This window comes from Antechinus flavipes, chromosome 2, assembly GCF_016432865.1.
Source record: "Antechinus flavipes isolate AdamAnt ecotype Samford, QLD, Australia chromosome 2, AdamAnt_v2, whole genome shotgun sequence".
Taxonomy (NCBI): Eukaryota; Metazoa; Chordata; class Mammalia; order Dasyuromorphia; family Dasyuridae; genus Antechinus; species Antechinus flavipes.
In genome coordinates this window covers 678,285,926-678,312,696 of record NC_067399.1, presented here as the reverse complement: position 1 = coordinate 678,312,696, position 26,771 = coordinate 678,285,926, and the positions used below count along the sequence as shown (strand labels likewise).

Sequence of the window (26,771 nt, the reverse complement as noted above, 5' to 3'; positions counted from 1 at the left end):
GCCCTGTGGAGGGATGGGTCTTGCCAACAAAATTCCCAGGTAGGTGCTGGAAGAATTTCCAGCCTAGAGGAACACGATGTGCTTGTTGAGAAGGTTACAGAGTGGAGTATGTTGGGTATGATACAATAGGGTCCAGTCAACCATACATGAACAAAAATCTATTTTTCTTCCCTCCCCATTGGAAGAGAAAAAAGAGAAAGTACCAATATACGGCCAGCAACATATTGTAAAAAATATGGTCCAACTAAACAAATACCCAAATTAGCCACGCCCCAAATGTCGATGTCTCATTCTGTCCCCAGAGCGTTTGATCTCTGGGAGAAGGTGAGGATTTTGCTTTATCATTAATCCTTTGGGATCATGTTTGGTAATCAAATTAATAAGAATTTTTAAGTCTTTTAGAATTATCTCTACAATGTTGTTACTGTAGAAATGATCCTTTTTTTCCCTGACTTCACTCTTCATCGATTCATGCAGGTCTTTCTATCAAAAAGGTTTCTATAAAATCTTTTTCATCACCACATACATCCCTACAATATTCCATTACATTCTTGTACCACAAGTCATCTAACCGTTCCCTAACTGCCGAGCGCCTGATCAGTTTTCAGTCTTGGTCACCACAAAAAAGCTGTTATATTTTTGTACGCACGGGTCCCTTTTCTCTTTTCATCGTTTATTTAATCCTAATAGTGGTATGTCTGGCTCCAAGCTATACAACTGTTGGTGACCGCAGGGTCCAGAGTTCTAAATTACTTTCCAAAATGGTAGCTCTCCCAACCAACATTGGTCATTTCCCTTTTTTGGTAAAATTTGGAAGAACCTCAGAGTCGTTTTAATTTGTATGTTTTTAAGCTTTTTTATAAATGGATATTGATAGTACATGGAGTTAAACTCTAGCCTCAGATTCTTATTTAGCTGTGTGAGCCTGGGTGAGTCACTTAACTCTGTCTCAGTTTTCTCATCTGTCAAATGGGCTAAAGAAAGAAATGTGAAACCACTTTACTATTTTTGATAAGAAAACCCCACAAAAGAGTCATGAATAGTCTACTAAGTTGAAAACCACTGAACAACTGGTAGTTTGGCTTTCTTCCTCAGAGGACAATGTGTTCACATCCTGTGACTATCACTTGGAAAAGAGCTCTTATTCCTATAAATTTGAGTCAGTTCTATACCTTGGAAAGGAGGACTTTCATTGGAGGAAGCAAAGGCTTTTTTCCCTCGGTGACTTGACTTCTAATTTTGGCTGCATTGGTGGTGTTTGTACGAAGCTGTTTTAGTTTGCTGTGACCCAAATTGTCCGTCTGATTTTTTGTGCTCCTCGCTGCCTCTCATTCTGTCATTTACTGTTCTCCTAGCCAAAGAGGTGAAAGGAAATTTCTCCCTCGCTTCCTAATTTCCGAAATCGCGCCCTGGGAGATTAAGTTCATCATGTAACATTATGCGGTTGTAGGTCATGCGTTTTATGCTTTTCTCACGGCAGACGTCGTGCTCCCCGTGGCTTGTCGGGTCACGTCCCGCGTTGTGTCTCACCAGTCCACGTCGCACTGAGTCCCGCCGTGTTTGTGATGCTGCGTGGGGGCACACGGCATTGGGAAGCATTCTGACGCGTTCTAGAATCAGGGAAAGAAAGTGAGATCCCGGGGAGCCCCCTTGGGGAGCAGTGGAAATGATTCTTGGACTTTCTAATACTGCCTTTGAAATGGAGAGAAAAAAGTTCCCCAAACTTTTGATTTCTCAGGGCTCACAGTGACTCTGCGTCCAAGATCAGAAATGGGGGAGGAGGTGGGGGAGGGGAAGAAGGCTACCAAGCCACATTACCATGGCAACCAAAAAAGCCCATGCAACCCCAGGGTGCCGCCGAGGGCAGCTGGATGTCTGTCTGTCTGTCCCGAGCCTTGACTTGAGGACCGAGGCTGGCTTCCTGGTGCTCTCCCAGCAGAGGCTGGACACCCGGAGAACCCCGAGCTGCCTCAAGGACCGAGGACTCAGTGGTCAGCAGAGAAGGACCCTTAAGAGGGACGTGGACTCCTGGGATGTGTCTAACGGGGACTCAGAGCCCCGGGCGGTGCGGGAAGGAGCTTGGGAGAGTCAGCTCGGAGAGGGCCTTGCGGGAGCGGCCTTCAGCAAGTGAACGGTCTCCTTGAGTAATTAGTCCGAGGCTGGACAATGAGCCCCCTCCCACTGGATGTACTCGGGCCAAAGGTTATTTATGACCATTTCTTGGGGGGATGCCCCAACTGACTTGGGTCTACCTGGGTCTTGGGCAGCCTTTCCTTGATTCCCAACGTTTTATGAATCTTTTCTTGGGCAGGAGAGAGGAGAGAGACAGACAGAGGGACAAAAACAGACACTGAAACAGACAGAGGGACAAAGCAGAGAGACAAAGAGGCAGAGAGACAGAGGCAGAGAGACAGAGACAAAAAGACAGAGGGGGCAGAGACTAAGAGACAGAGAAACAGACAGACAGAGAGACAGAGAAACAGACAGGTCTGAATCTTCTCAGGATCGTAGGACTGCAGCGAGGAAGACCTTTGCCTCCAGGCTGCATTTACCAGGTTGCCCGGTGACCCAGGTTGGGATTGTAACCCAGGCCTCCCCCTCCTCTCCCTCTCCTCCCCCCCCGTAAGCGGCTGCCTTTGGGGTTCCTCTGGCTGCAAGAGTGTGACCCTCAGAGAGAGGAAGTGAGACGGGGCCTCCCTGCTGGGAGGATTGGGCAAGGCCTGAGTCACTCACCCACTGGCTCCCAAGGTCCTCACCGCCCAAGGTCAATGTCTTTTTCCGGAAGTCATCCCTCCATTCATCCTGAGCCTAATTTATTTTTCTTCTAGATTTCCACACCACTTTCCTAATCTGTTCCCACAAAAAGCCTTGTGGGAATAACATTAACGCTGAATACGGAATGAGGAGGAGCGCGACACATTCCCCAGAAATAAATGTTGTCTTTCTAAGGTTTATGAAGCGATTTCATCGAACCTTTAAAAAAACTGTGTTCCCGAGCGCGAGGGGGGGGGCAGCTCCTTGTCACTCCACTGATGCCAGACTCGCAAGTCAGCTCAGCTCCTCTGTGCCCTTGTCGGCAAAAGCGGAGGGATGGAAGGGGGCCGGGGTCGGACGGCGGCTCTCGGGGAGGGACCCGGGGAGGGACTGGGCCCCTGGGGCTCGTGTTGCCCCACGTCATGGGGCCGGGGGTGTCCCCTCGGGCAGGGCCCGTCCCCGGGCTCCCAGACTCCTGCTCCTGAGGAGCCTTCTGGTCCCAGTCGGCCTTCTCAGCTTTCTCAGATCAGACCAGGAGAACCCGCCCATTAACTCAAGTATTCAGGCAGAGCTAGAAGGGGCTTGGAAGCCATTCAGCCCCCCACTCTCACCTTACACATGGGGAAACTGAGGCCTCAGGGAGGGGAACGACGGCCCCATTGCCTGGTTACCTCGGGCCCGGTGGCCCCTCAGGTCCCAGCGACAGATGAGGCCCCGGGGACCGGGAAAGGTCATACGAAATTTTATTTTTTTACTTCACGGACCTCTTGAAGGGAAAGGGGTGGGTGGGGTGGGGATGAGGCTCCTCCTGTACGCCTCCAAGGGAGCCAGTCTGTTGGGGGGCCCCTTGCTGGGGCTCTGGCAGGTCCTGAAGCCGCCCTTGGGGACGGGCTGGGGCTGAGTGTAGGAGAGCCTCAGCGGGGTCAGCCTCCTGGGCAGCAGGCTCTTACTCTGGATCAGGCAGCGGGGCGGGGAGGCGGCCCGGGGCGGGGAGCAGAGGCGCTCCAGAGGGGCCAGCTTCCGCAGGGGCAGCAGGCTCGGGCGGCCCCAGGAGCAGCGCCTGGAGAAGCTCCTCAGGGGCTCCGGCGGGGAGGGCAGGGCCCAGGGGAACCTGTCCTGGGCTCCCGGGCCCTCGAAGAGGTGGGCGGCTTGGGGGAGGTGAAGCTGGGGAGACTCCTGGTTTCTGCATGGGGAATTGCTCGGAGTCCATGGGACATCCCCCGAGGGGTCTTTCCAAGCCCATAGAGGCAGGTCCTAGGGAGGAGGGACGGGGAGGTAGAGCTCTACCGCCCCCTCCCCCTCCAGTGGGCTCGGCCCCTCGCGCAGGCAGGCGACCCCCTTCTCCGCGCTCCCGCTTCTGCCTCAGTCGCCCTCTGGTTTGGGTCTTCCTGGAAAAGAGGAGAGCGACAGAGATGTACGAGGAGGAGGACGGCGGGGAGAGGGGGAGGACGGGGGAAGGGGGAGGAGGGAGAGGGGAGGAAGGATGGAAGGGGGCAGACGCAGAAACAGACGCAGAGCACACAGGCACAAGGAGAGCGAGCGCAAGGCTTCTGTGCAGAAGGCGGCCATACTGGGGGTGCTCTGCCCCCGTGGATCTCCCTCAGGTGCAAATGGGGCCAGAGTCCCCTCTCGGCTCCTCAAACCTACAAGAGAAAGGGAGGGAGGGAGCCGGGCAGGGGCGCCCGGGAGAGGAAGCGGAAGGGGGAGCAGCGAGGTCTGGGACCTAGGAGAAGGGGGCAGTCTGTCCCACTCTCCAAGTCTGAGCCCACCTAAGGCCAGGCCAGGTGTCCCAGCTCAGGTAGGGAAAGAGACAGCAAGGGAGGGATGTGGGGGCTGCTCCTCCTGCTCCCGTGAATTATGAGCTCACAAAGCCAGGCTTCCAGGCCCCGAGCTCAGTCTGGCAAGGACTGTGATGTCTCCGGCCCCATCACCCTCAATGGCTGTGCCCAGGACGCCCGGACGGGCTTCCCAGCCTGGAACGCAGGCCTTCGGGGACCGTGGTGGCGGGCCTGGAAACGCGAAGTCACGGCACCTTTTGGGCCGAGCTTCCCTGGGGTCGCACGAGAACCAGGTAAAACCAGTCCTAAGTACTTCCCCAGGGACCTTCCAGGACCCTTCCTGCCCTCAGGAACTGCCCGGTGGAACCTGAGCTGTCCAGCAGTGAGCTCACCAGCCCTGGAAGCATCCAAGGGGACGGATTTGGGGGTTTTCTGGGGAGAATCTTGCTCAGGGATGAATTCAATGAGACTCCGTTCTCCAGGGTCCCAGGGCCTCCCCTCTGCTTACGTGGCTCAGAGTAGGAGGGACTTAGTGACTAAAAGGTTTTTCACTCGACTTGAAATTACTTCTTGGGGGGGAGGGGGGCAGACTAAGGCTGAGAGAAAAGGCGGGGATTCCTCTGATTCTCCCAAATTCCTCTCCCAGCAACTTTGCAATAACGCTCAAAACAAATTCTGGAGCAGCAGAACCCCCAACAGGAGGGGGCCCCTCCCCTGAGGAAAACTAGGTCATCAGGACAGATCTGTAGCTCTGGGGCGAGAGCGGAGCGCAGTCGGCATGGGCAACCCCTGGCACGTTAGCAGCCTGGGGACACTGAGTCAGCAGCTGTGGCCCCCAGAGGTTCAGGGGGTCACACGGCTCCTCGGAGATTAGGGGGCTCCCTTTGCTGGCTCTGAGCACAGACTCTGCTGCTCTTGGTCCCAGAGGTTCAGGGGGTCACACGGCTCCTTGGAGATTAGGGGGCTCCCTTTGCTGGCTCTGAGCGCAGACTCTGCTGCTCTTGGTCCCCAGAGGTTCAGGGGGTCACACGGCTCCTCGGAGATTGGGGGGCTCCCTTTGCTGGCTCTGAGCGCAGACTCTGCTGCGGGGCCTATTTGTGGACCTGGGTTTCAATCTCGGGGAGGAGGAGCACTAGCACAGCAGAGCTTCCAGAGTGGAATACTGTTTGCGGGCTCTCCCAGGGGAGCAGTGACCCCCTCTCCCTAGATCACACCGCCTTGAAAGAACTGGAAACTTGCGCCTACTTCTGAAAGCTGGCAGGGAAGCCTGAAGCTTGGCACGGTGCTCCCTCCACGCGGGGAACTGAGCCCGACTTTAAAATAAAGGTCGAAGTCAAGAAGTAAGCCGGGAAAATGAGCAAACCACAAAAAAAGAACTCACCGTAGAAAACTACGTGGTGATAGGGAAGATCAAGGAAGAAACTTGGAAGACAATAGTCAAATCTGCTGTAGCCAAAACCTCAAAGAAAAACAATTGGAAGATAATAAAAGGTGTTAGAATCCTAGTGATGACTCATGGAGAGGCTATGGGCCAGAACTTGAAACAAGGTGATAACCCAATGGAACTGATGGACGCCGTACTTGGGTTTGCACCTTTAAGAGTTTACACATTGGAGCTAACCCTAACCCTAACCCTAAATGCGCAAGTACGGGAGATACTAACTTTGTAACTTTGTGGACTCCCACCTCCCATAATCCCTCTCTTGGAGGGGGAGTCAGCCTTTGAGAGAGCATAGAAACAGCTGGGCTCAGTCAGCAGGGTCAGCTGAAAAGGTTCAGAGGAGGCTCAGTCAGAAGAAGCCCCGAGCCGGAGTTGAGCTAGAGCCAGGAGTCGCTTCGGAAGATTGACAGAGTGAGAGTCCAGTTCCGGAGACTGAGAAGCTCATCTGCAATCGGGCAGAACCAAGATTCAGAGAGAGGCTGAAGCTGGCAACGAGAGCTCTCGGAACCAAAGAAAGCCAACTGGGCTATTTTGGAAGAAACACTAAAGAACTACTTTAACTCCTGGCTGCATTGGGGGTGATTATTACTCTGAACCAAAACTAAGGCTGCCTCCAGAAAACCTCCCCAAGAAACCTGCTCCCAGAGAGAACCATCATATATTATAAAAAAGAAGAGAATGCCATAAAAAGGTATTTAAAAATCAAATAAGAGAGATATAGAGGAAAAATTAGGGAAAGAAATGAGTGATGTAAGAAAATCATGAAAACAGATTTAACAGCTTTCAGAAAAAAGGCATAAAAATGCTGAAGAAAATAATGCTTGTTTCCATGTTCCTTTGATTGTATACAGGCTCTTGAGGGGAACGTGTGACACCATTTCTCCTTTTCCCTCATTTCAGGGAATCACATTGTTCACTCGTCCCAACCTTTCCTCCAATTAGAAATCTAATATTGGATCCTGGTTGGTTGTTTTCTTAAAATTAATCTTACTTATTTTTAATGTATGAAAGTCTGTCTCATCTTGTGGATGGGGTCCAGGTCTAAGTCGAGGAGATCTGGTCCTGCTCTGTTGGACAACTGGCAAGTTTTGCTTCATAAATCGATATTCTCAGAAACTCAGCCTTTGTTTCCTCAGTCATTTTATTTTTCACCCGCCACAGTCCCAAGAGCTGAACATCAACCTATCGAAAACAACCATAATCACTTGTCTGCTAGGTTGGGCCCTAGATCAGGAGTCCCAAAACGAGGGAACTGGATTCTTCAGGGGCTGGAGCTTGGATTTTAGAACATTGTACATGGAATCCCAAGATTGCGTCCCCTTTCTTTTGTCTCCTGCTTTTGCTCTCCCCACCTCTCCTTAAGTCTTCCTGATGTCCTTCAAGGCTCAGTTGACTCTTGTCAAGATGGCCCCAAATCAAATGTCAGATTTTGTAATTATGGTATGAAACAATACATTTTACAGAGTACATGGGGCAAATTAATGTTCTAAGGACTATTAAAACAATAGTTTCTTTTTATAAGAAATCAAAGAGAAATTAAGAACATGATATTTTGACCAAAAGAATGATTGGTTGGCATCCCTCCAAAAATAAACTATATGAAAAGAATATTCCTGGAAACATTAACAAAAAATAAAAATTTGAATCATTTCTTCAAAAGAACCAAGAGGAGAGGTGGGACATTCAATATACAAAATGACCAAGTAAAAGTTATTTACTTTAAGAAATTAAAGTTTGCTTTTATGCAGCTAGGACTTCTTGTTGCCCAGTCTTTTTTTTTTTTTTTTTCTTGCTGAGGCAATTGGGGTTAAATGACTTGCCCAGGGTCACACAGCTAGGAAGTGTCTGAGGTCAGATTTGAACTCAGATCCTCCGACGTCAGAGCTGGTGCTCTATCCACTGCCCACCTAGCTGCCCTGCTCTGTTTGATTCATGATCCATTTGGGGTTTTTCTTGGCAGAGATGCTAGAATGATTTGACATTTTTTTCTCTTGTAGCTCATTTTACAGATGAGGAAGCTGAGGCAGACAGAGACAAGTTACTTGTTCAGGGTCTCACAGCTGGGGCAGGATTTGAATTCAGATCTTCCCGACTCCCTGCCTTGCTTTCTATCCCCTGGGACACTAACTAAAGCCAAGAGCACGATAAGATCAGGACTGCTCGCGTCATGCTACAACAGGCAGCTACAACGACAGAACTCGAGTGCTTTTTGAGAGACCTTTACAAGAGCAAGAACATCAGGGGCTAAAACACTTAGGGAAGAAAAGATGAAAGGAGAGAAATCACAGGTAGAAATTGGAGAGCTCATTCCCCTGTGAGGACATCAGGATGCCCAGTGTAGAGATAATGCGGAAGGATTATCTTTGAGCAGGGCTGGAGAGGCAGGATGGGGAGAAAAAGGAGACTTGGTCCTTGGAAGGGGAAGTGGGAAACAGACTATTCTGCCTCTGGGGAGGTGAGATGAGTCACCCCGGAGAAGGGGAAGCAGCTCCCCAAGAAAGGAACCCAGCTGGGAGCCGCGGATGCAGAGGAAATACTCCGGCAGCCCCGAGAAACCAACCCGGTGACTGAAAACACAAGGGTGCGGACAGCAGATGCGGAGGAACTGAGCGCTGGGTTAGGAGGCCAGCGGGGGAGGAAGTACAGCCGGTGCCCGATGGGCGGCAGGGCCCGGAGGAGACCGCGGCTCTTTTGGTTAGGGGCTCTTTGTTACAAGCAGGGGGGCCTGAGGGGAGCGTGTTCAAGGCTGGGAGGAAGAGGGGCTCCTTTCACAAGTGACTGTGAAGCCCAAGTGACCCTTTCCCAGGCGAGAAGCTGGCGGGAGAAATCCCTTCCGGCCCAGGAAGAGCTGGTTCCCGCCTCGGAGGATCACGGGCCCTCTCTCTGATGGGGGCCGAACAAAGGCGAAGCCAGGAACAGCCGCCATGATGAAGAGCAGATTTCAGAGGATTTGGAGAAGGGTGAGGCAGGACACTTTTATGTCGGCAGGGGACTCGGGGTGGGGCCCCCGCAGCTGGGCGGTTGTACCCGCCGGACTTTCTCACCGGAGCGACTCTTTCCCAGTCTTGCCCCACGCTCCGAAAGCCGGGGACGCTTTCCTCCCGCACAGGTCCCAGGTGAGCCTTGGAACCCCTCCCTCGGGCCCCGCCCTTGCCCCTCCTTCCGGCCACCGTCCCCCATTTTTGCACGGCTGTATTTCCCACTGCAGACCCCACAGAGCCGCAGCTCTCCAGAGATGACATCATTCCGCGGCTCCCAACCACGTCCCCTCCCAGGGAGAAGCGACAGATAAGGCCCAGTGGTCACGTGGGGGTGGGAAGCTGTCACTTCCTGGAGAAGTCCCGGGACTTCCGTCCAGGTTAAGGCGCTTTCCCACGTTTTCCGAGTCAGGAAGTGTCAGGAAGGGGGGGCCGGGTCTTCCTGACTCAGGGCCTTGCCTGAGTCTCCGAGTCTCTCTCCTTGGAGAACACGGACGTTACCAGAGGGAACTTTCTTTCGGGAAGTGTCGGTTCCATTCAAATGGCCCCGCGTTTCCCAAGCGTGCGATGCACGCCGGGCCTGGTCCCGGCTGCGGCGCCGTCTCCTGGAGAGCGGAGGGAAGGAGACGGGGAATAACAGGAAAAGTGCCAGAAGATGCAGCCGTTTTCCCAGCATCCTCTCCTCGAGCCTCTCCACCTGAGAGCTTGGCCCTCGTCTTGAGACTGACTGGGAATTGTGGGAACGAGGCACAAGAGGGAAGGACGGACTGAAGGGGAGGGTCGGCCCAGGAAACAGCGCTGGCGGAGGCCGCGGCAAGCGCGGGGAGGCTCAAGGGCAAGGGCCGCGCCGGGGCCGGACTCGGGGCCGGGCAGGGGCGGGAGGGGCCACGCCGCGGGACTCCCAGAACGGACCCGGCCCGATCCCTGGCTGTGGGAGGGACAGTGCGCTTCCTCAGTCACCGCCCCCCACCCCCACCCCCGCCAGAAGTGTCCCTGGGGAGGGAGGGACGTATCCGGAGCTGCTGCTCCCCTCTCCCTCTGCCCACCCCGGGGCAGCGCTTCAGTGTGGGGGTGCGAGTGCCTGAGCGCGTAGCGGGGAGGGCTGCGGAGAAGGGAATCTTGGGAGGAGGGAGGCTAAGATTTGGGAGATGTGTGTGTGTGTGTGTGTGTGTGCGTGCAAGCGGATGTGTGTGTGCAAGGAGAAATGTGTGCTGCCGTGCGTGCGTGCGCAAGGGGACGTGTGTGTACGTGTATGTGTGTGTGTATGAGTGTGGTGTGTGTGCAAGTGGATGTGTACGCGCAAGGGGATGTGTGTGCGTGTGGAAAGGGACATGCGCGCGCAAGGGGACACGTACACACATGTGTACGTGTATATGTGTGCGTGTGTGATGTGTACGCGGGAGGGTGTGTGTGTGTGTGTGTGTGTGTGTGTGTGTGTACATGTGCATGGGCTTGGTGGCGAGCCATCCTGCCTAATCCTTCCAGAGAAAGCTTTCTGGCTCGGGGTTCAAGGAGTCGGTGAGAGAGGTGATCATTTGAGGCAGAAGGAAACAAGCCTAGAGCCAACATTTGCGCGCACACACACGCGCACACACACACACACACACACACACACTCTACCAGGGGTAGGTCACAGGATGGAGAGAAAACCACGGCAGGGGGGAGGGGTCCTTGCTCACGAAAACGCCTCCGAAGGGAGGTGGCTGCGGGGGCAGCCCTGACCACCGAGGTCGGGTGCCCGCCCCCCAAGTTCCTGGCTGCTCACCAGCACCACCTCGTGGCCGGACTGACTAAGGGACACCCAGCTAAGTTTCCATACAATATGTCAAGTGAATGTTGGTCTGGAGCGGGGAGCGATTTCTGGCGACCGGAGGGAAGCTTCATGGAACTAAGTCTTGAATGGAGCCAGCGGGAGGGGGGAGAAGGCGTGGGGGACATTCTGTACAAAGGCACGGAGGTGAGAAAGTAGCCCGAGCAGAGGAAGGAAACACCCACCCGCCAGTTTGGCTGAAAGGCAGCAAGGATTCTGCCCCGAGAAGCCGTAGGCAGGTGGGGAGGGGGAACAAGCGAAGAAGTGCAGCAGGTAGGGAGATGGAGAATGGGGGGAGGGGGACAGAGACACAGACTCAGAGACAGAGATATAGGGAGAAGAAAGGGGAGGAGAGAAACAGATATAGGGAGAAGAAAGGGGAGGAGAGCAAGAGACAGAGAGATGGAGTAGAAAGGAGAGAAACAGAGAAAGGCACAGAAATACACACGTGTCAAAATAGGGAGAAGAAAGGGGAGGAGAGAAACAGATATAGGGAGAAGAAAGGGGAGGAGAGCAAGAGAAAAAGAGAAAGATGGAGTAGAAAGGAGAGAAAAACACACAAAAACAAAGACAGGAGTCAACTTTTGAGAGAACATAAAAACAGCTGAGCTAGAGAAACACACACAGACACAGAGAGACAGAGGGACAAAGAAAGAAATACACAGACACAGAGAAAAACAGATAAGAGACAGATACAGAGAGATGGAGAGAAGAAAGGGGAGGAGAGCAAGAAAGAAAGGCAGATGGGGTAGAAATGAGAGAAACGGACGGACATACAGAGAGATATAGGGAGAAGAAAGGAGAGGTGAGAGACAGATATGGGGAGAAGAGCAAGAGAGAGAAAGAGATAGAGTAGAAAAGAGAGAAACGGACGCACAGAGATGGAAACAGAGAAACACACATATACAGAGAGGATATAAAAAGGACTGGGAGGAGAGAGACAGACAGATACAGAGAGAGACAAAGACAGAGATAGGGAGAAAAAAAAGGGGAGGAAAGACAAAGACAGGAAGAGGGAGAGAAATGGAGCCATTGACAGAAAAGGGGAGTATTACAGAGATAGTGAAAATAGCCCTGGATCTCACCAGACTATCAGTTAAGGGAGGAGAGCGATGAAAATCGAGAAATCATTTCCCCCAAATCATTACACCCACTCTCATCTTCCTGTTCAAGTCTTGGCCCAGCTTCCTGAGCCCCCTGCAACTAGACACCCTAATTTAATGTACAAAATGTCCATCAGCTGCAGATCCTAGTGGTGAGGTCCCGAATGGTGTGTTGGGCACAAAGAAACTAAAGAATGGTCCAGTCTGAAGGTCAAGTCACGTCACAGCCTGAGACCCTCCCTCTGTAGCAGCCTCACCTTGCCAAGCCCTGTCAGAAATCCCTAAGGTTAAATTTTCCCTATAAAATCTACTTTGGGGCCATCCCCTGGCTGCCGCCTTCCTTCGGGCACTCTGCCTCATGGTGTCTCTCTCCCAGCCCTCGTCCCTTTCCATGTGATATCTCCCCTAATCCACTGTGCTTCTTAACCCCACTTCCCCTCCCAACAGTGACTGAGATCCCCCGAGGAACTTCTCTTTCCTAAGCTCTCCCACTCTGTTTCACATTCACCATTCTCGGTGTCTATTATAATATCCCTTCATTATGTCTGTAACCTCCTCCCCTAAATAAACCTGTCTTTTGCCAGAGAGAATGGCCATTGGATTCTTCATCTGACCGAACCCCGACTCTCGGCGTGCACGTCACCCACGCCATTTTGGCGTCCAGCCCACACACATCACTGGGACCGACAATGGGCACCCTTTATAGTTTGTTTATTCCTGGGTGGATCCTTGGGCCAAACATTTCTCTGTGGCTCTGGACCTCATTTTGGAATCTCTGCAATGTTCTGGCCCCTAAACATGCTGTAGGAAAACTCCAAGAGGAACAGAGACCTATCGAGCACCAAATTCTGAAGATCCCAATGGAATTATGGGCCAAAACCCCAAAGCAAGGATGCTCTTTAACTGCTTCAAGAACATTTGGGAACCTTCTCTGGGGGGGGGGTCTGTGCTCAGTTCCAAGCAAACCATGGAGGGATGCTTTTAATGCAGAGTTGCCTCGAGGAGGCTAAAGGCTCCTTCCCTTTGGAGGGGTTCAAGCTGGATTTCTAACATCCAGATACTCTTGAGATTTGGGCCAGACTCAAGGCCCCCGTGGTCCCTTCCAATTCAGAGACCTTGATTCTGTGGCTTAAAATAGGACGAGACTCATAAAGCTGGCCACATCTCGGCCCCGCTCAGTGATCCCTTTGTCCAGACTGTGTCCCAAAGATAGCGGAAAAAGGGGAAAGAATATAAAATAGGAAGAGAAGTACTTCTCAGCTCTTAATTTGCAAACAGGAAATGACCTACATGTCCCACAACTAGGGAGGAGCAGAATGAATTATGATGTCCAAAGGAAGTGGATGGCGCCATCCATGGATGGCCAAGAACAAATCCAGAGGGCCGGAGTTAGGGAGAGTCTGGAATAAAGAACAAACAACCTTCCAATGAGGAGGAAAAATCCCAAAGGCACTTGGACGTGCTCCGGGAGAGAGGAGCATCTCGCAAATGCGACTTTTTGTTTTTACGTTTTAATATTGTATATTAGCTTTATTCCTCAGAAAAATTAGTCTTAAAGACTTAATGTGATTTAATTTTTTGTTAATAATTGCTAGCCTTTGTGTTGCACTACAAGGTCCAGAGCTTCTTATACATGTTAGTGCATTCGAGCCTTACAACAACCTTGTGAGCGGTGGTCGCTATCTCCATTTTATGGGAGCAAAACCCAACTGAGATGAATGGGTGTCAGAGGCAAAACTTGAACTCAGATCTCTCTGACCTTAACGTAAAGTGGTGGGCTGTCTGAGAAATGGGGCAAAGGAGGAATGAATGAGTGAACAAATCCAAGATCTTTTAAAGCCCCTTCTTTGGACCACATGCTGATGGGTCGATGAGTCTCCCTCTGGGATGAAGGAACAGGCAGGGAGAGTTTCTTGGAGAAAAGGCTTGATTCCCCACTTTCTGCCCGGACCCCAGCTCTGAGTCCCCTGGGGGTTTCCCTTGAGTGACATGGAAGGGACAGTGCTGGCTCTGGGATCAGAGGATGTGACACTAATACTTGTGCCCTGGGTGACCGTGAGCCAGGCTGGCTGCCTGCTAAAATGAAGGCATCCAATAGACGAGCCAGCCTCTCTGGACCATCCCCTCGGGCTGCTGGGAGCCTGGCTCCCAAACACCCCCCAGAGGCCTCTGGGTACCCCTTGGCTGGTGGGAGCAGACCTCCTCCAGTTCCCTTGGCTCCAGGACCCCCGGGTGTTCAGGCTTTCGGGCTACAGAGCCCTCCTCTCAGAATGGGCCCAAAGACACAAATCGAACCATTTCCTTTCCTAGATGAGGAGCTAAGGGTTCCTGACGGGCAGGAAACTTGCTCGGTTTCCCGGTAAGTATTTCTGAGCAGGATTTTTGAGCCGGTCCTTTACCCTTCCCAGAAGCCCCCAGACGTGGGCCGGCCGGCATTTTGTGTTCGGGCCCGGGGGCGGCCGGACCGGACGCCATTGGCAGAGACCTCCAGGCCCCGGCCCCGAGAGGATGCTCTCCCTGACCAAGCACCAAGGGCAGCTCTCAGGCTCGGAGGTGCCCAAGGAGAGAAGTTCCTCTAAGCGCCACGAGAGGGCAGCAAAGGCCCACGAGAGCTGCTCTCCGGCCGCGGACGGACACGGACCGTTATTCTCTCTGAAGCCCGGGATGGTCCCTGAGCGCTCCGAGGAAAAGCGTCCGTGGAGCCCCGGGGCCCGTTACAGCCCGCGGCGGTCCGGGGGCCCTCGAGGGCGGGTGCCCAGCACGGGCTCCGGGGCTTGCCAAGCTGGCCCGCGCCTTGATGTCTGGGCGGGCGGCTCCCTGGCCTTCTGGGACTGGAACATCTCCCCGCCTCCTCACTGGGCACTCAGGAAACTGAGGCCGGCGGAGGGGAAGGCGGAGGGGAACGCGCGCCAGCCGCAGGATTCCCCCCCAGGGCTTCTGAGCCGGTGCCCTCGTGGCGGTTCCTCCTTCTGTCCAATAACAACATTAGGCGGCAGAAAGCCCCCTCCACCTGGGACCGGCCCGGAGCCCGGCCCGGCCGCTGCCCCTCGGGTGCCCCCAGAGGTCCCACAGTAGCCGGTCCCCGCTCTCTCCCATCCCGACTGCTTTTAGTGGTTTTAGCGCCGTTTCCCGCCCTTGGCACAGTGGGAGGGCGAGCAGGGGAGAAGGAGGCTGGACAATCCCCGAAAGCTTCTCTCCCCGTTAGCTCAGCGGCCGGAAGCCTTTCTTGGTCAAACTGGAACTCCAGGATTTAAGAGCCCGGGCTTTTGGGAGAAGGAGGAGGAAGGGTGGGTGGGTGGGTGGGTGGGTGCAAGGGCTCCTCCTTCCGACCTCGACGGGCCCTTTGGCAGGAAGGCAGATGAACTCAGCTCTAAGACCCATAAGGCTTCTTCCTCTCCAGCTTCCCTCCCTCTTTATTAGATTTTTCCTTATTATGGTGTTTCTTTTACACCGATTCTATTTCTCTTAACATAAAACTCCCATGGCTGACCAGAGACTCCGAATATTTGCACTTTGCTGAAGCCGAGGAAGGGGCCCAATGTGAGACACCATGGTTAAGATTTACGCAAGAATTAAGAAAGGGCAGAGATGCCAGTTTCAGGCTGGAGTTGTAATGGGGGGGGGATTTATGACCTGAGGGCTCAGGAACCTGTGATAAGCTTATCAAGAATCAGTATTAATACCCCATATTTTCTTAAATCTCTTTAAGCTAGCACAGAAAGAAACGTAGGTCTGGGTCATCCGCTCAGGACATAAGTGAGTCAGTCCGGTAGCAAGCTCAGGGGCCCGGAGATAAACCTTTTTTTAAGTCAGAGAAGAGAAGGACATCTGAGGAGAGGGGAGTGGCCAAAGAGAAGGTACTACTCATAGCCAAGTCTAGCAAGTGGATACAAATGTGATTTTAGAATTAGCTCCTACTACTCTTTCTCATTTTATGGCTGATCAATGCTCTTGTTCATTCATTCATTTCTTCCATAATCTCCTTCCCTCTGGCCCTTCCACGTTCCTTATTTAATGTGGTACTTACCCCGAACTCCCACAATCGATCCATTCTTCTTTCTGTGTGACGTTCATTTTGAACTCCTCAGAGACTTTCCTCTTCCATGACTCACAGCCATACAGTAGACCTAGAAGGATAAGCAAGGTTGGATCTTTGTGTCAAGGAGAAACTCAGAATCAAGGCCCTTAAATCTTCTCCTTTCCTTCTAATCCATTCTGGGCCCACGCCCCCTCCATTTACAGTGCCTATTGTAATACCCATACAATGGGTATACGCTGTAGATTGTCCATCTATCCATATGACATAGTCTGGGCAATAGACGTTGTTCATCCACTTGTCTTTTCCTGAATAGATGGTTGGGCCAAAATGGATCTGCTCCAGGAGACTCTGCAGTGTGCCAGGGCTTGATTCACTATGAAATTACTCACATAAAAAAGAGCATTTGTGGGACTTCATCTTACAGTCTACAGGGAGCCTTTCTTCAGTTTGAACTCTTTGCTGTGTCACCTCTGGGACAATAACTAAACCTTATCATGCATCCTGTCTCCTATTGTCATACAGGTCTCCTTGTTTCCTGCCTCCTCTGAGCTTATTAATAAAAACCTCATCTCTCTTACTGTCTATATCTATCAGGCAATTTTGTCTGTTTTCTACATATGTCTGGGAGACACCTTTTTGGTAGACTTGGAGGGGAGAATTTGCTTCTCCTGAATTTAAAAGCTTTTTTTATAGTCAATAAAAAATAAAAGTACTTGAATCTTATATTCTCTACAATTTTTATCAATTGTGGGATAGGGCAGATGGGTTTCCTCACGGACAGTCTCCATACGCCTTTTTCTTATATACATTTATATACGCAGGGAAGTAAAAGGTAGATCGAAGGTTGAACGTGTTCTCCTGATTACTTTTTTTTTTTTAATATTAGGATCATAGATTTGAGTCTCGAGTCCCTTATTTGTAGACAAGGTCAGGGACCAGAGAGTGCAAGGGTTTGTCCAGCATTTTATAGGTAGTAAGTGGCCAATAGGGAATTTGAACCCAGAGCCATTGATTCCACAGTTAGGGGTCTAATCATTCTATCTCTTCTTTGCTGGGATTCTCCTTCCTGACAACTTCTGTTTAAAGTTTTTTTTTTTTCAAAATATAGAAGTAGAATGGGTACTTCTGAGGGCTCAGTAAAGGAAAGGGGGAGCCTTCTGTATTTCTTTTGTTTGCATATCTAAAAATAGATCTAAACACAAGAGTCCATATTATCGGATCTTTTCATAAAGATTTCATAGGTAAAGATTTGATATGGGTGCCGGAGTCTCTTCCCCCAAATAAAGCAGCATAATTCTACTCTAGGACACAAAAGAAAGAAAGTGTGAGAGGGTCACCCCTTTTTTTGATGAACCATGAATCTGATGGGCAGGGAATATACTGAAAGGGTCAGGAGAATGTGGAACCTATAATAATAATAAACAACAATGATGTCAAAAATAGGCAATACTTCCATAGCACTTTAAGGATTGCCAAAATACTTTTCATGCTTTATCTCCTTTGACCTTTTTTGACAGATTTTGTGAGGCAGGTTATTATCTCCAATTTGCAAACGTGAAACTGAGGCTGGAGAAGCCTCAAATGAAGAGATTTGCCTAGTAAGGATCAGAGGTGGTATTTGAATTTAGGGCTTCTCGCCCTAAAGTCCAGCATTGCCTACTCTGCTATATGTCTTCTCTATCCTTCAGTAGTGAGTGGAAGAAAACTAATTATCACAATGATAATTCACATTTAAGTTTGTGGATGACTTTATATATACATCTCAATTGATCTTAATAAACCTCTGAGGTAGATGCCTTTAGTCCCATTTTGCAGATTGGTTAAATATCTAAAATCCAGCACCCTATCTATAACTAGGATAGATTGGAGTACAGGTCTCCCTGACTCTGATCCAGTGCTCTAGCCACTAGGCAACTTTTTATAATAATTAAATTCTCTAAACGTTTCCTTCCTAGAGTAGTAAGAGTACCGGTTGAACTCCAGTTCTTGGCTTATTTATTTATTTTTTTCTTCCTCAGAGGGTTTCCTTGAAAAGAAATGTGTTTGGAAAAATCACCTGAATAGGGTCAGAGTTTGTCTCTAAGTGAGAGGATGCTGAGCATTCAGCATTTGGTTTCTCCAGCCTCACTTATTCCTTTAATAGAAAAAGCTCCTTTTCCCTTAATCAGCTATTTCTTCCCTGAGCTGTCTCTGACCTTGAAAACAGGCAGTGTCAACAGGAGAAATCAGCCCTCCGGTCTCTGGAAATTTTAGGTCGAGGTGTTTACGTTAATTGTTCCATTGGACTTTAAAATAAAAAAGTGTTTGGGAATGGCTGTTTTTCTCATTTATTTTCTATAACTGATTTTAACTTGCTATTGATTGGAAAGGGCTCTAGGGGGCTCCATGGCCAAACTACTGTGGAAGTGGGACTGGATAAAGGAGGGGTGAGTACACAGTGACAATACTCCGGAATTATTGTGTTTTTTTTTTTTCTTCCAGTTGTTGGTGAAATCATGTTGGAATCCTAGTGTTAACTCAACTTGAAACAAGGTGATACCTCAAGGGAGATGCTAGAATCCTAGAGTTAACTCGATGTAATTGATACAATGCTTGTGTTCACACTTTTACTCATTGGAGCTCACACGACACTCCCTTGAAGCTCTTAGGGCCAGAGAGCACGCTGGGAGATATCCCATAATCCCACTCTCTGATATATAAGAAGAAAGCAGAGGCCCAGTTAGGAGAGTTCAGCTGAATTTAGATTGAGAGGGGAGGGTCAAGTGAGTTCAGCCAGAAGCCCTCTCTCGGAGGCAAGAAAGATTCATTACAACTTCCACCTGGAGGCTGAAGGACAAACCTTTGGATTTGGAGACATTTGGAGGGAGCTCTTGGAACCAAGCAGAAAGATAGGCCACTAAGAAAAAGTAACCGGGCTATTTTGGAAGGAGAAAATAAATATTTGCATTTTATCACCTGGCTGCGTTTTGAGGTGATTATTACTTTCAACTGCAACTAAGGCTGCCTCCAGAAAACCTCCTCAAGAAACCTGCTTTCTCCCAGAGAGAATCATTATTATTTATAAAGAAGAAAATCACCACAAAATCAGAACAAAATAAAGAAGAGATAACTGTGATTTTCCCTGATTTCATATACTCAAAGAGATTACAAATCAATTCACTTCAATAGGAATCCTAAAGAAGACTAGTCGGTTGAATCAGTGGTCAATGTTAAATTTGAAATAAAACATTTAATTTTTAAAATCCAAGAGATGATTGTCTCGTCACCAGAGTTCAGCACCCTGGGCAGTTCTCTCCTGCTGGGAGAAGGGGATTAAGGAATGACTCTAATCCTCTCTGGGGTAGAAATTTGTTTGCTTTTAGAGGAACAACTTCCTTCCCAAGACCTGGAGGGATTACTTAGTAACGTTTCCCACCTTCCTTCCCACTTTGATGGGATTACAACAGTTTGGAAATAGTCTCAGATTTTTAACTGAGAGAGCCAGTGATTTGTATCCTGGGATCTGAAACCAGGAAGATCTCATTCATTGCTGGAGGGGGAAAGTTCAGAATGCCATTTTAGGGGGAAAAAAAGATTTCTCAAAACCTGAAATTCCTCTCTCTTCAAGTAGACTTTTCATAGAGAGGATTCAGTCAGAAATCTAAATATTAAATGCTTTTCACACAAAACTCTCAGCAGGGAAATGGCTCCAGTGTATTTCCTTTTCCACCCCCAAGGAAAAGAGAATCACAGATACTCACACCTGAAAATGATCTCAGTGGGCCAGTGGCCCTTTAGTCCAATCTTCACTTGAATAAAAATCTTGTCTACAGAATCCCTTAGTGATGGTTATGTAGCTTCTGCTGGACAAGTAACGGGGAGCTCACTACCTCCGCAGGCCATCCATTTTCCTTTGGGGAAGCTCACTGATGAAGCTCAATTGATGAAGATATTTCCTTGCTTCCCCAGGTGTTCCCAATTCTGCCTCAAAATACAGGCAGGACAAGGTGAATGTCTCTATGTGACAGACCTTTAGGTGCCCAAGAGTGTCCCTTTCCTACTTCCTCCCTTTTTTAGACTAAATACAAACAGCCTCAATTCTTCTCAGTCGATCCCCTTTTGATGTGACCACAAGGAGATTTCAAGTTCTTCAAGACCTCAGACTCTAGAGATCACCTGGTCTAATCCTCTCTGTTTAGAGATAAGGAAACTGAGTCCCACAGGGGTTGGATGATTGCACTAAGTCTCAGTGGCTGGGTTGGAATTGGCGCTCCATTTTTAGCTCACTTTCTCCCAGCTACCCCGCCTCTCTCCTGGTTCCTGTCCTCCAGAATCTTTTTACTCTCCCACAGGAGCTCCAGACTTGCCTCCAATCAATACTTATTCCTTCTCTTCATACAAGGTCAATGAGCTTCTGGCACTTTTTCTCACTCTGTAACAGGAGAGGTTTCTCTTAAATAAAGGAACTCAAAGGTCCTCCAGACACACTACCCTAGAGTACCATTGTTGTGTCCCTCAGTGCCTAGACTGTGCTGCCCACCCTGTAGGAGCTTAATGAATATTAGTTGGACTTAGGAGGGGAAGATTTGCTTTCTCCATGGCTCTTGATGGAAAAAAAGTCTCACTCCATAAAGTGCAGCTGGGAACAGCCCAGCCCAGCCTAGTCCACATCCTGTAGGATGGAAGAGTTCTTAGAATTCAGCCAACTCAACTCCCTCATTTTACAGAGGAAAAAACTGAGGCAGGAAGAGACTCTGAAAAGTTCATACAGCAAATACTTGGCAGCTGGGTGGCAAGCAAGTCTCAGACAGTCACCCTAAGGAAGTCATTTAACCACTCCATGCCTCAGTTTATTCAGCTGTAAAATGGGAATAATCAAAGCATCTATCTAAACAAGGTTGTTCTGAGGATCAAATGAAAAGTCCGAAAAGCATGTTAGTATTGGTGGAGCTGTTGGTTACCATGTTCTAAGGCACTGAAGAGGGCAGCTAGCTGGTGCCATAATGCATGGAGTGCCAGGATTGTGGTCAGGATCATCTTCATAAGTTCAAATCTAGCCTCAGGTTCTTCTTAGCTCAATGACCCCGGGCAAAATAGCTTCTGCCTCAGTTTCCTCATCTGTAAAATGCACTGGAAAAGAAAATGGCAAACTACTGCCATATCTTTGCCAAGAAAACCCAAATGGAGTCATTAAGAGTCAGAAATGATTGAAAAACAACTGAAGAACAACAACAACAAAGATTGGAAAAGGAAATTGGACTTAGCACCAGAGGACATGGATTCCAATCCTGTCCCAACACAAGGTTTCTGATCTTGTGCCAGTTCCTTTAAGCTTTTACTAAAGGGAGTGTGTGGTGGTGGCTAGTGCACGGGAACCTTTGCCCAAGCCGGCCTCAGCCTGTCACTAATTGTGTGACTCTGAGCAACTTGTTAAACTTGTGGTTACCTCATCTATAAAATGGTACTCTTTCCGACTGTTTCCAGCTCTAAACCTATGATTGTGTTCCTATGGGAGTGACCAAGGTGTTCTAGCATCTCAATGAATCTTCTCTTTCCCTCTTGAAGAGAAGCAGCCTGAATGGTGGGAAGGATCATGGGCTTAACAATCTGGTCTGAAAGTCTCACTTTTACTGTCTGCTGGGTAAAGCGTTCCCTCCTCGGTGCCTCAGTTTCCTTTTTTTGTGAAATGCAGACATGAATCCTTACTCCCTTTTTCCTGGTTGGTGGGAGAAATCTTTCAGAGTCATGAGTCACAGTTACTACTCATGATGCAAATGGCATAGCCACCGACCCCAGAGAGCCCCGTCCCATCAAGGGCCACCTTAGGGAACAGAGGGCCTGCTATGGGACATCTAAGGCCATCTCAGCTGCATGACTCCTTCAATCACTGACACTCCCAAGTTCCATTTTCTTGGAGAATGACATCATTGGGCATCCACTCAGAAATCAATGAGGGAGGCAGCGAGGGCTGGCAGAGAAGGACCTGCATTCATGTCCTGGCTCTGACACTCGCTGTACAATCTTAGTCTAAGAACCTCTCTGGGTCTTGATTTTTTTCCCTTATAAAATAATTGATCAGAATTCTAGTCAGAATGGATCTTGGAGGCCATCGGTGATGGATAGAGAAGGAGTCTCGTGCTGGGAGAGTATAAGAAAACTTCCAGGTCAAAGGCAGGCAAAGCAGGATTTGAACTCTGTGCTCAGGATGCCAAGTGCAGAGCTTAGTTAAGCCCCAAAGCAGTGACACTGACAGGTGGCAGCTCCTTCAGGAGCATCATGTCTCACAATTCGAGAGTGTCCTGGACCCTGCAGGTGACCATATATCTGTACAGAGATGGAAGCAGGATCAATCAACAGACACTCCCTGAACCCTGTGAGTCCGGGCCCATGATTGGAGAGCCTGGTCCCATGGCCTCCTCAGCTGGTTTTCTTCTGAGATTTGCCTCAGTGGCCTCTCAGGCCCCTCCAGCCAGAGTTTGGGGTCCAAGAAAATACCTAAGGATTCATTAAACAAGATAGGGGAAGGAAAGGGGTACCTCTGAAATCCTTTGTCCAGAGCTTCCTGAACCTCCTTGTTCCCCCTTTTCTTGCAACAGATTGATCCCTGACCACAGAGATTAAAGAACCATCACCATTACATACTTCAACAACAATACTATATGTTGATCAGTTCTGATGGATGTGGCCCTCTCCAACAATGAGATGAACCAAATCAGAGCAGGAATGAACTGAACCAGCTACACCCAGCGAAAGAACTCTGGGAGATGATTATGAACCACTACATAGAATTCCCAATCCCTCTATTTTTGTCCACCTGCATTTCTGATTTCCTTCACGGCTAATTGTGCACTGTTTCAGAGTCTGATTCTTTTTGTGCAGCAAAATAACGGTTTGGATATGTATACATATACTGTATTTAATTTCTACTTTAACATATTTAACATGTATTGGTCAATCTGCCATCTGGGAGAGAGGGTGGGGGGAAGGAGGGAAAAAATTGGAACAGAAGGTTTTGCAATTGTCAATGCTGAAAAATTACCCATGCATAGAACTTGTAAATTAAAAAAAAAAAAAAAGGACCATCACTATCCATTGGATCCTTCTCTAGATTAGTTTCAATAAATATTTTGTGAAAGGAGGCAAGGAGTTAATGAAGGCCCAGGACAGTGATAGAAATCTCTTTTTGTTTACCTTGTAAGCAAAACCCGGAGGGGATCAAAATATCCCCTTAATCTCTTCCTCTTTTAGCTCTTTCATTTAAACAGGAGATAACAAGGATTAAGGGGGCCACAGAAATCCTCTACTTTGAAAGATTCTTGAGAAACTGAGACTTTATAAAATACCCTACAGAGAGGCTTCAATGAGTTCTCCAGGTCTTCATCTTCTGGGCCGATGAGTGTGTCGTCATTCATCCATCTAATGTCCATCTATCCATCCAGCCCCTCATTTATTTCTACATCCATTCCTCTGTCCTTTGTCCACTCTTCTATCCAAACACATCTATCCACCCACTTCTCCATCTGTCAATCCGTCTGTCTGCCCGGTGTCCACTCAGCCATCCACATCCATCCACTCTCCAGTTGACCATCTCCCCCCTCACTCCCCATCCCCCCGACTTTAAATCTCATCAGCAAGGGTTAGCGCTTGCAAAGTTTTGTAAAGAATCAAAGAAGAAAGCCCATGAGACTGGCATGTTTGGGGTGAGATATGGAGGAAGAGGGAAAGGCAGACACTTCTCAGGCCCTAAGCGATGTTCCTGGGATCGCTCTGAAGGATACCCAACAGAGTTGGGCCGCTGCTCCCTTCCCCTTGTCATGGCCCTGAAACAACAGAGGAAAACAGGGGGCCAGAAGGGAAGGAGCCAAGATTGAACTTAATAGAAGAAGATGGAACGCCATCCCGCTGCCCATAGGGAGTGCTCACAGGGCTCAGCCTGTTGATTGAGAATCTTTGGACTCTCCCCCAGGGTCTGGGATAGGATTGGGGAGGAGGAATCATGGTCTTTAAAATGCTGATGTCTCCCCTCTGAGACCACTCCCAGTTGTCTGATTTCTATCTTTTTTGGAGGTGGCTAGGGGTCGTCAAAAGGCACAGACTAATACACTCAAAGTCAGGACTATCTGCGTTCAGATTTAGGCTCAGATATTTACTAGTTATGTGACTCTGGGGAAGTAATTTTAATCTGTTTCCCTCAGTTTCCTCAACGATAAAATAAGGATAATAATAGCAACTTCCTTGCAGGGTCGTTATAAAGAGACAATATTTGTAAAGTTCTTAGCACAAGGTCTGGCGCATAGTAGGTGTTGTATAAATCTCTTCCTTTCTCTTCCATCCAAGTTAATTGTTTGCATGTTCTTTTCCCAATCAGAATAGGAGCTTGAGAACAGGGCCCCTATTGGGTCTTTCTTCATTTCCCCAGCGCTTAGCACAATGCCCGACACATAGTAGGTATTTTAATGAATGCTCATTGATTTGACTTAATATGTGTGTCTGCTATGTGATAAACACACAACTCATCTGGACTAGGAGTCCCAGGAAAGTAGGTCAGGTATTAAGTGACCGTGCCCAGGTTCTGTTCATAGTAGATAGTTCCTAAATGCTCATTGAATAAATGAATGGATGAATGAAATGCCGGTAAATTCTGCACTCGTTTCACTTGATGTGGTTCTGCCCTTCTCCATAGGCTAATAAAAGCTTGGAGTTGGAAGGCACCTTAGAGCTTGTCTAGTTCAACCTTATTACTTATGAGAAAACAAAGACCAAGGGAGATTATGGTGTGGCATTCAAGGCTCTCCATGGGCTCCCTCCAATTTATCTTTCGGGGATGGACTTTATGACTCTAAAGTCTTTTCCAACTACTAGACTTAAATGAGTTAAGAAACAACAAACATGAAAAGTAGCAACAGCAACAAATTAACAAAGTATTTGATCTTTTTCTAGGTTTATCCAAAAATTTTGCATCTCTAACTCTCCCTGCTTTCTCTTTCCCTTCCTCCTTTCCTTTCCTTTCCTCTCTTCTCCCTCTCCCTCCCTTCCTTCCTTCTTTTCTTCCTTCCTCTCTCCCTTCCTCCCTCCCTCCCTCCTTTCCTTCTTTCCTTCTCCCTCCCTCCCTTGTTCCCTCTGTCTGTCCTTCCCTCCTTCCTTCCTTCCTTCTTTCCTTTCCTTTCTTCCTTTCCTTTCCCATCTTTCTTTCCTCCTTTCCCCACCCTCCCTCCCTTCTTCCCTCTTTCCCTTCCTTCCCTCCTTTTCTTCCCTCCTTCCTTTCCTTTCCTTCCTCCTTCCTCCTTCCTCCTTCCTTTCTTCTCTCCCTCTTTTCTTCCCTCCCTCCCTCCCTCCCTCCTTTCCTTCCTTCCTTCCTTCCTTCCTTCCTTCCTTCCTTCCTTCCTTCCTTCCTTCCTTCCTTCCTTCCTTCCTTCCTTCTTTCCTTCCTTCTTATATAAATGGACACTTTTTTCTTAGGACTCCATAGAGCCGGATCCTCCCGCTAGAAAAGCTGTACAGAAAGAGACAGTCTCATGACACTGCGTACTGCCGGATTGCTCTTTTTGAGCCAGTCTGTAGCCTCACCAACAATGGGATATGATTTAGGGGCTGACTTTTTTTTTGAATTAGATTGAATTGAATGAACTTGCTGAGGGTCACGCAGTGAATTGCTCGAGCTTGAAGGTTCCTGGCCAGTCTAAGCAGTCTTTGTCTCCCAGAATGACTTGACACATAATACTCCAATGCCTTCCTGTGCCCTGTGGTCATGTAGAACAGACAACAGCCTGACCTTTCTCCAAGGGAATGTGTTTCTTACCCTTTAGCTGGTATTGGTCTATTTTACCTGTCAGAAGATTTGCTGTGGCTAAAGAATCTCTGCAGAGCCGGGCGGTGCTGTGGACAGCCCTGGAGTCAGGAGGCTTCCTGGGTTCAGATGTGACCTCGGTACTTACTATTGAGCTTGGGCAAATCACTTAACCCTGTTTGGGGAGGGAGGAAGGGAGAGCAGATCAATTAATCAATCACTAAAAACATCAAATGCCCACTGTGACTGTGACCTTTTTAAGCAGATTGCACCAAAAGATCGAATGGGAGACATTTTTAGAATGATATCTAAGCAAGACTTCAGTTTTTGTTGTTATTCAGCTGTATATGACTCTGTGTGATACCATTAGGAATTTTCCTGGCAGAGATACTGGAGTGGTTTACCATTTCCTTCTTCAGCTCACTTTACAGATGAGGAAACTGAGGCAAACATGGGTCATCCAACTGGTTAATTGTTTGAGGCCAGATGTGAAGTTTGATCTTCCTATCGCCAGGCTTTAGTCCCTGTGCCACTTTAGCCGCCGACTGTGAAGACTTGTCTTTTCCTTCTGTGTACATTTGCTTGATAACAACTTTCCTGAAAACACCCTTTTTCATCATGAATGAATGGATGGATAGAGGGATAAAAAGCATTTATTAAATGCTGATACATTTAATAGGTGCAAAATACTGAAGTTAAAGATTAAAAAAAAATAATTCCTGTACCCAAGGAGCTCACACTGATGGGAGAGACAGCACAGAAAAATGGATTAAATGGATAGATAGATAATCAGAAAGATAAATAATTAGAGCAGTAGCTAATACTAGATAGGGAATTTGATAGATAAATCATAGATATGCAATTATATGATTGGGAGCTAGATAATTTGATAAATAGGTAGATAGATGATAGGTAATTAGATACGTAAACAATACATGAATGGTAAGAGAGATGAGAGATGATAATTATATATGGCATATAAAATATATGGCAATTTTATAGATTTATAGATCATAGATTCATAATAAAATAGATGATAGATGATATACAGCTAGATGGATGAATTGATTATTGGATAGATCGATATATAGATAGAATGGAT

The 26,771-nt window shown here is 48.6% G+C and overlaps 1 protein-coding gene across 1 annotated transcript; it reads right to left on the bottom strand.

Annotated features, from left to right (window-relative positions):
- Positions 1 to 3,505: 3,505 nt before the first annotated feature.
- LOC127552203 (basic proline-rich protein-like) lies at positions 3,506 to 19,907 on the bottom strand. Its single transcript, XM_051982709.1, has 3 exons — positions 19,644 to 19,907; positions 15,892 to 15,991; positions 3,506 to 4,142 (listed from the first exon to the last, which is right to left on the bottom strand). The coding sequence occupies exons 2-3, from the start codon at positions 15,936 to 15,938 to the stop codon at positions 3,701 to 3,703; spliced, it is 489 nt and encodes a 162-aa protein (XP_051838669.1). The 5' UTR covers positions 15,939 to 15,991; positions 19,644 to 19,907; the 3' UTR covers positions 3,506 to 3,700.
- Positions 19,908 to 26,771: the final 6,864 nt, after the last annotated feature.

Coding starts and splice junctions, on each gene's coding strand:
- LOC127552203 (XM_051982709.1), bottom strand. CDS start 15,938: ATGAACGTCACACAGAAAGAAGAATGGATCGATTGTGGGAGTTCGGG. Junction 4,143..15,891: donor ATCGATTGTGGGAGTTCGGG/GTAAGTACCACA, acceptor CCTCTTTTCCAG/GAAGACCCAAACCAGAGGGC.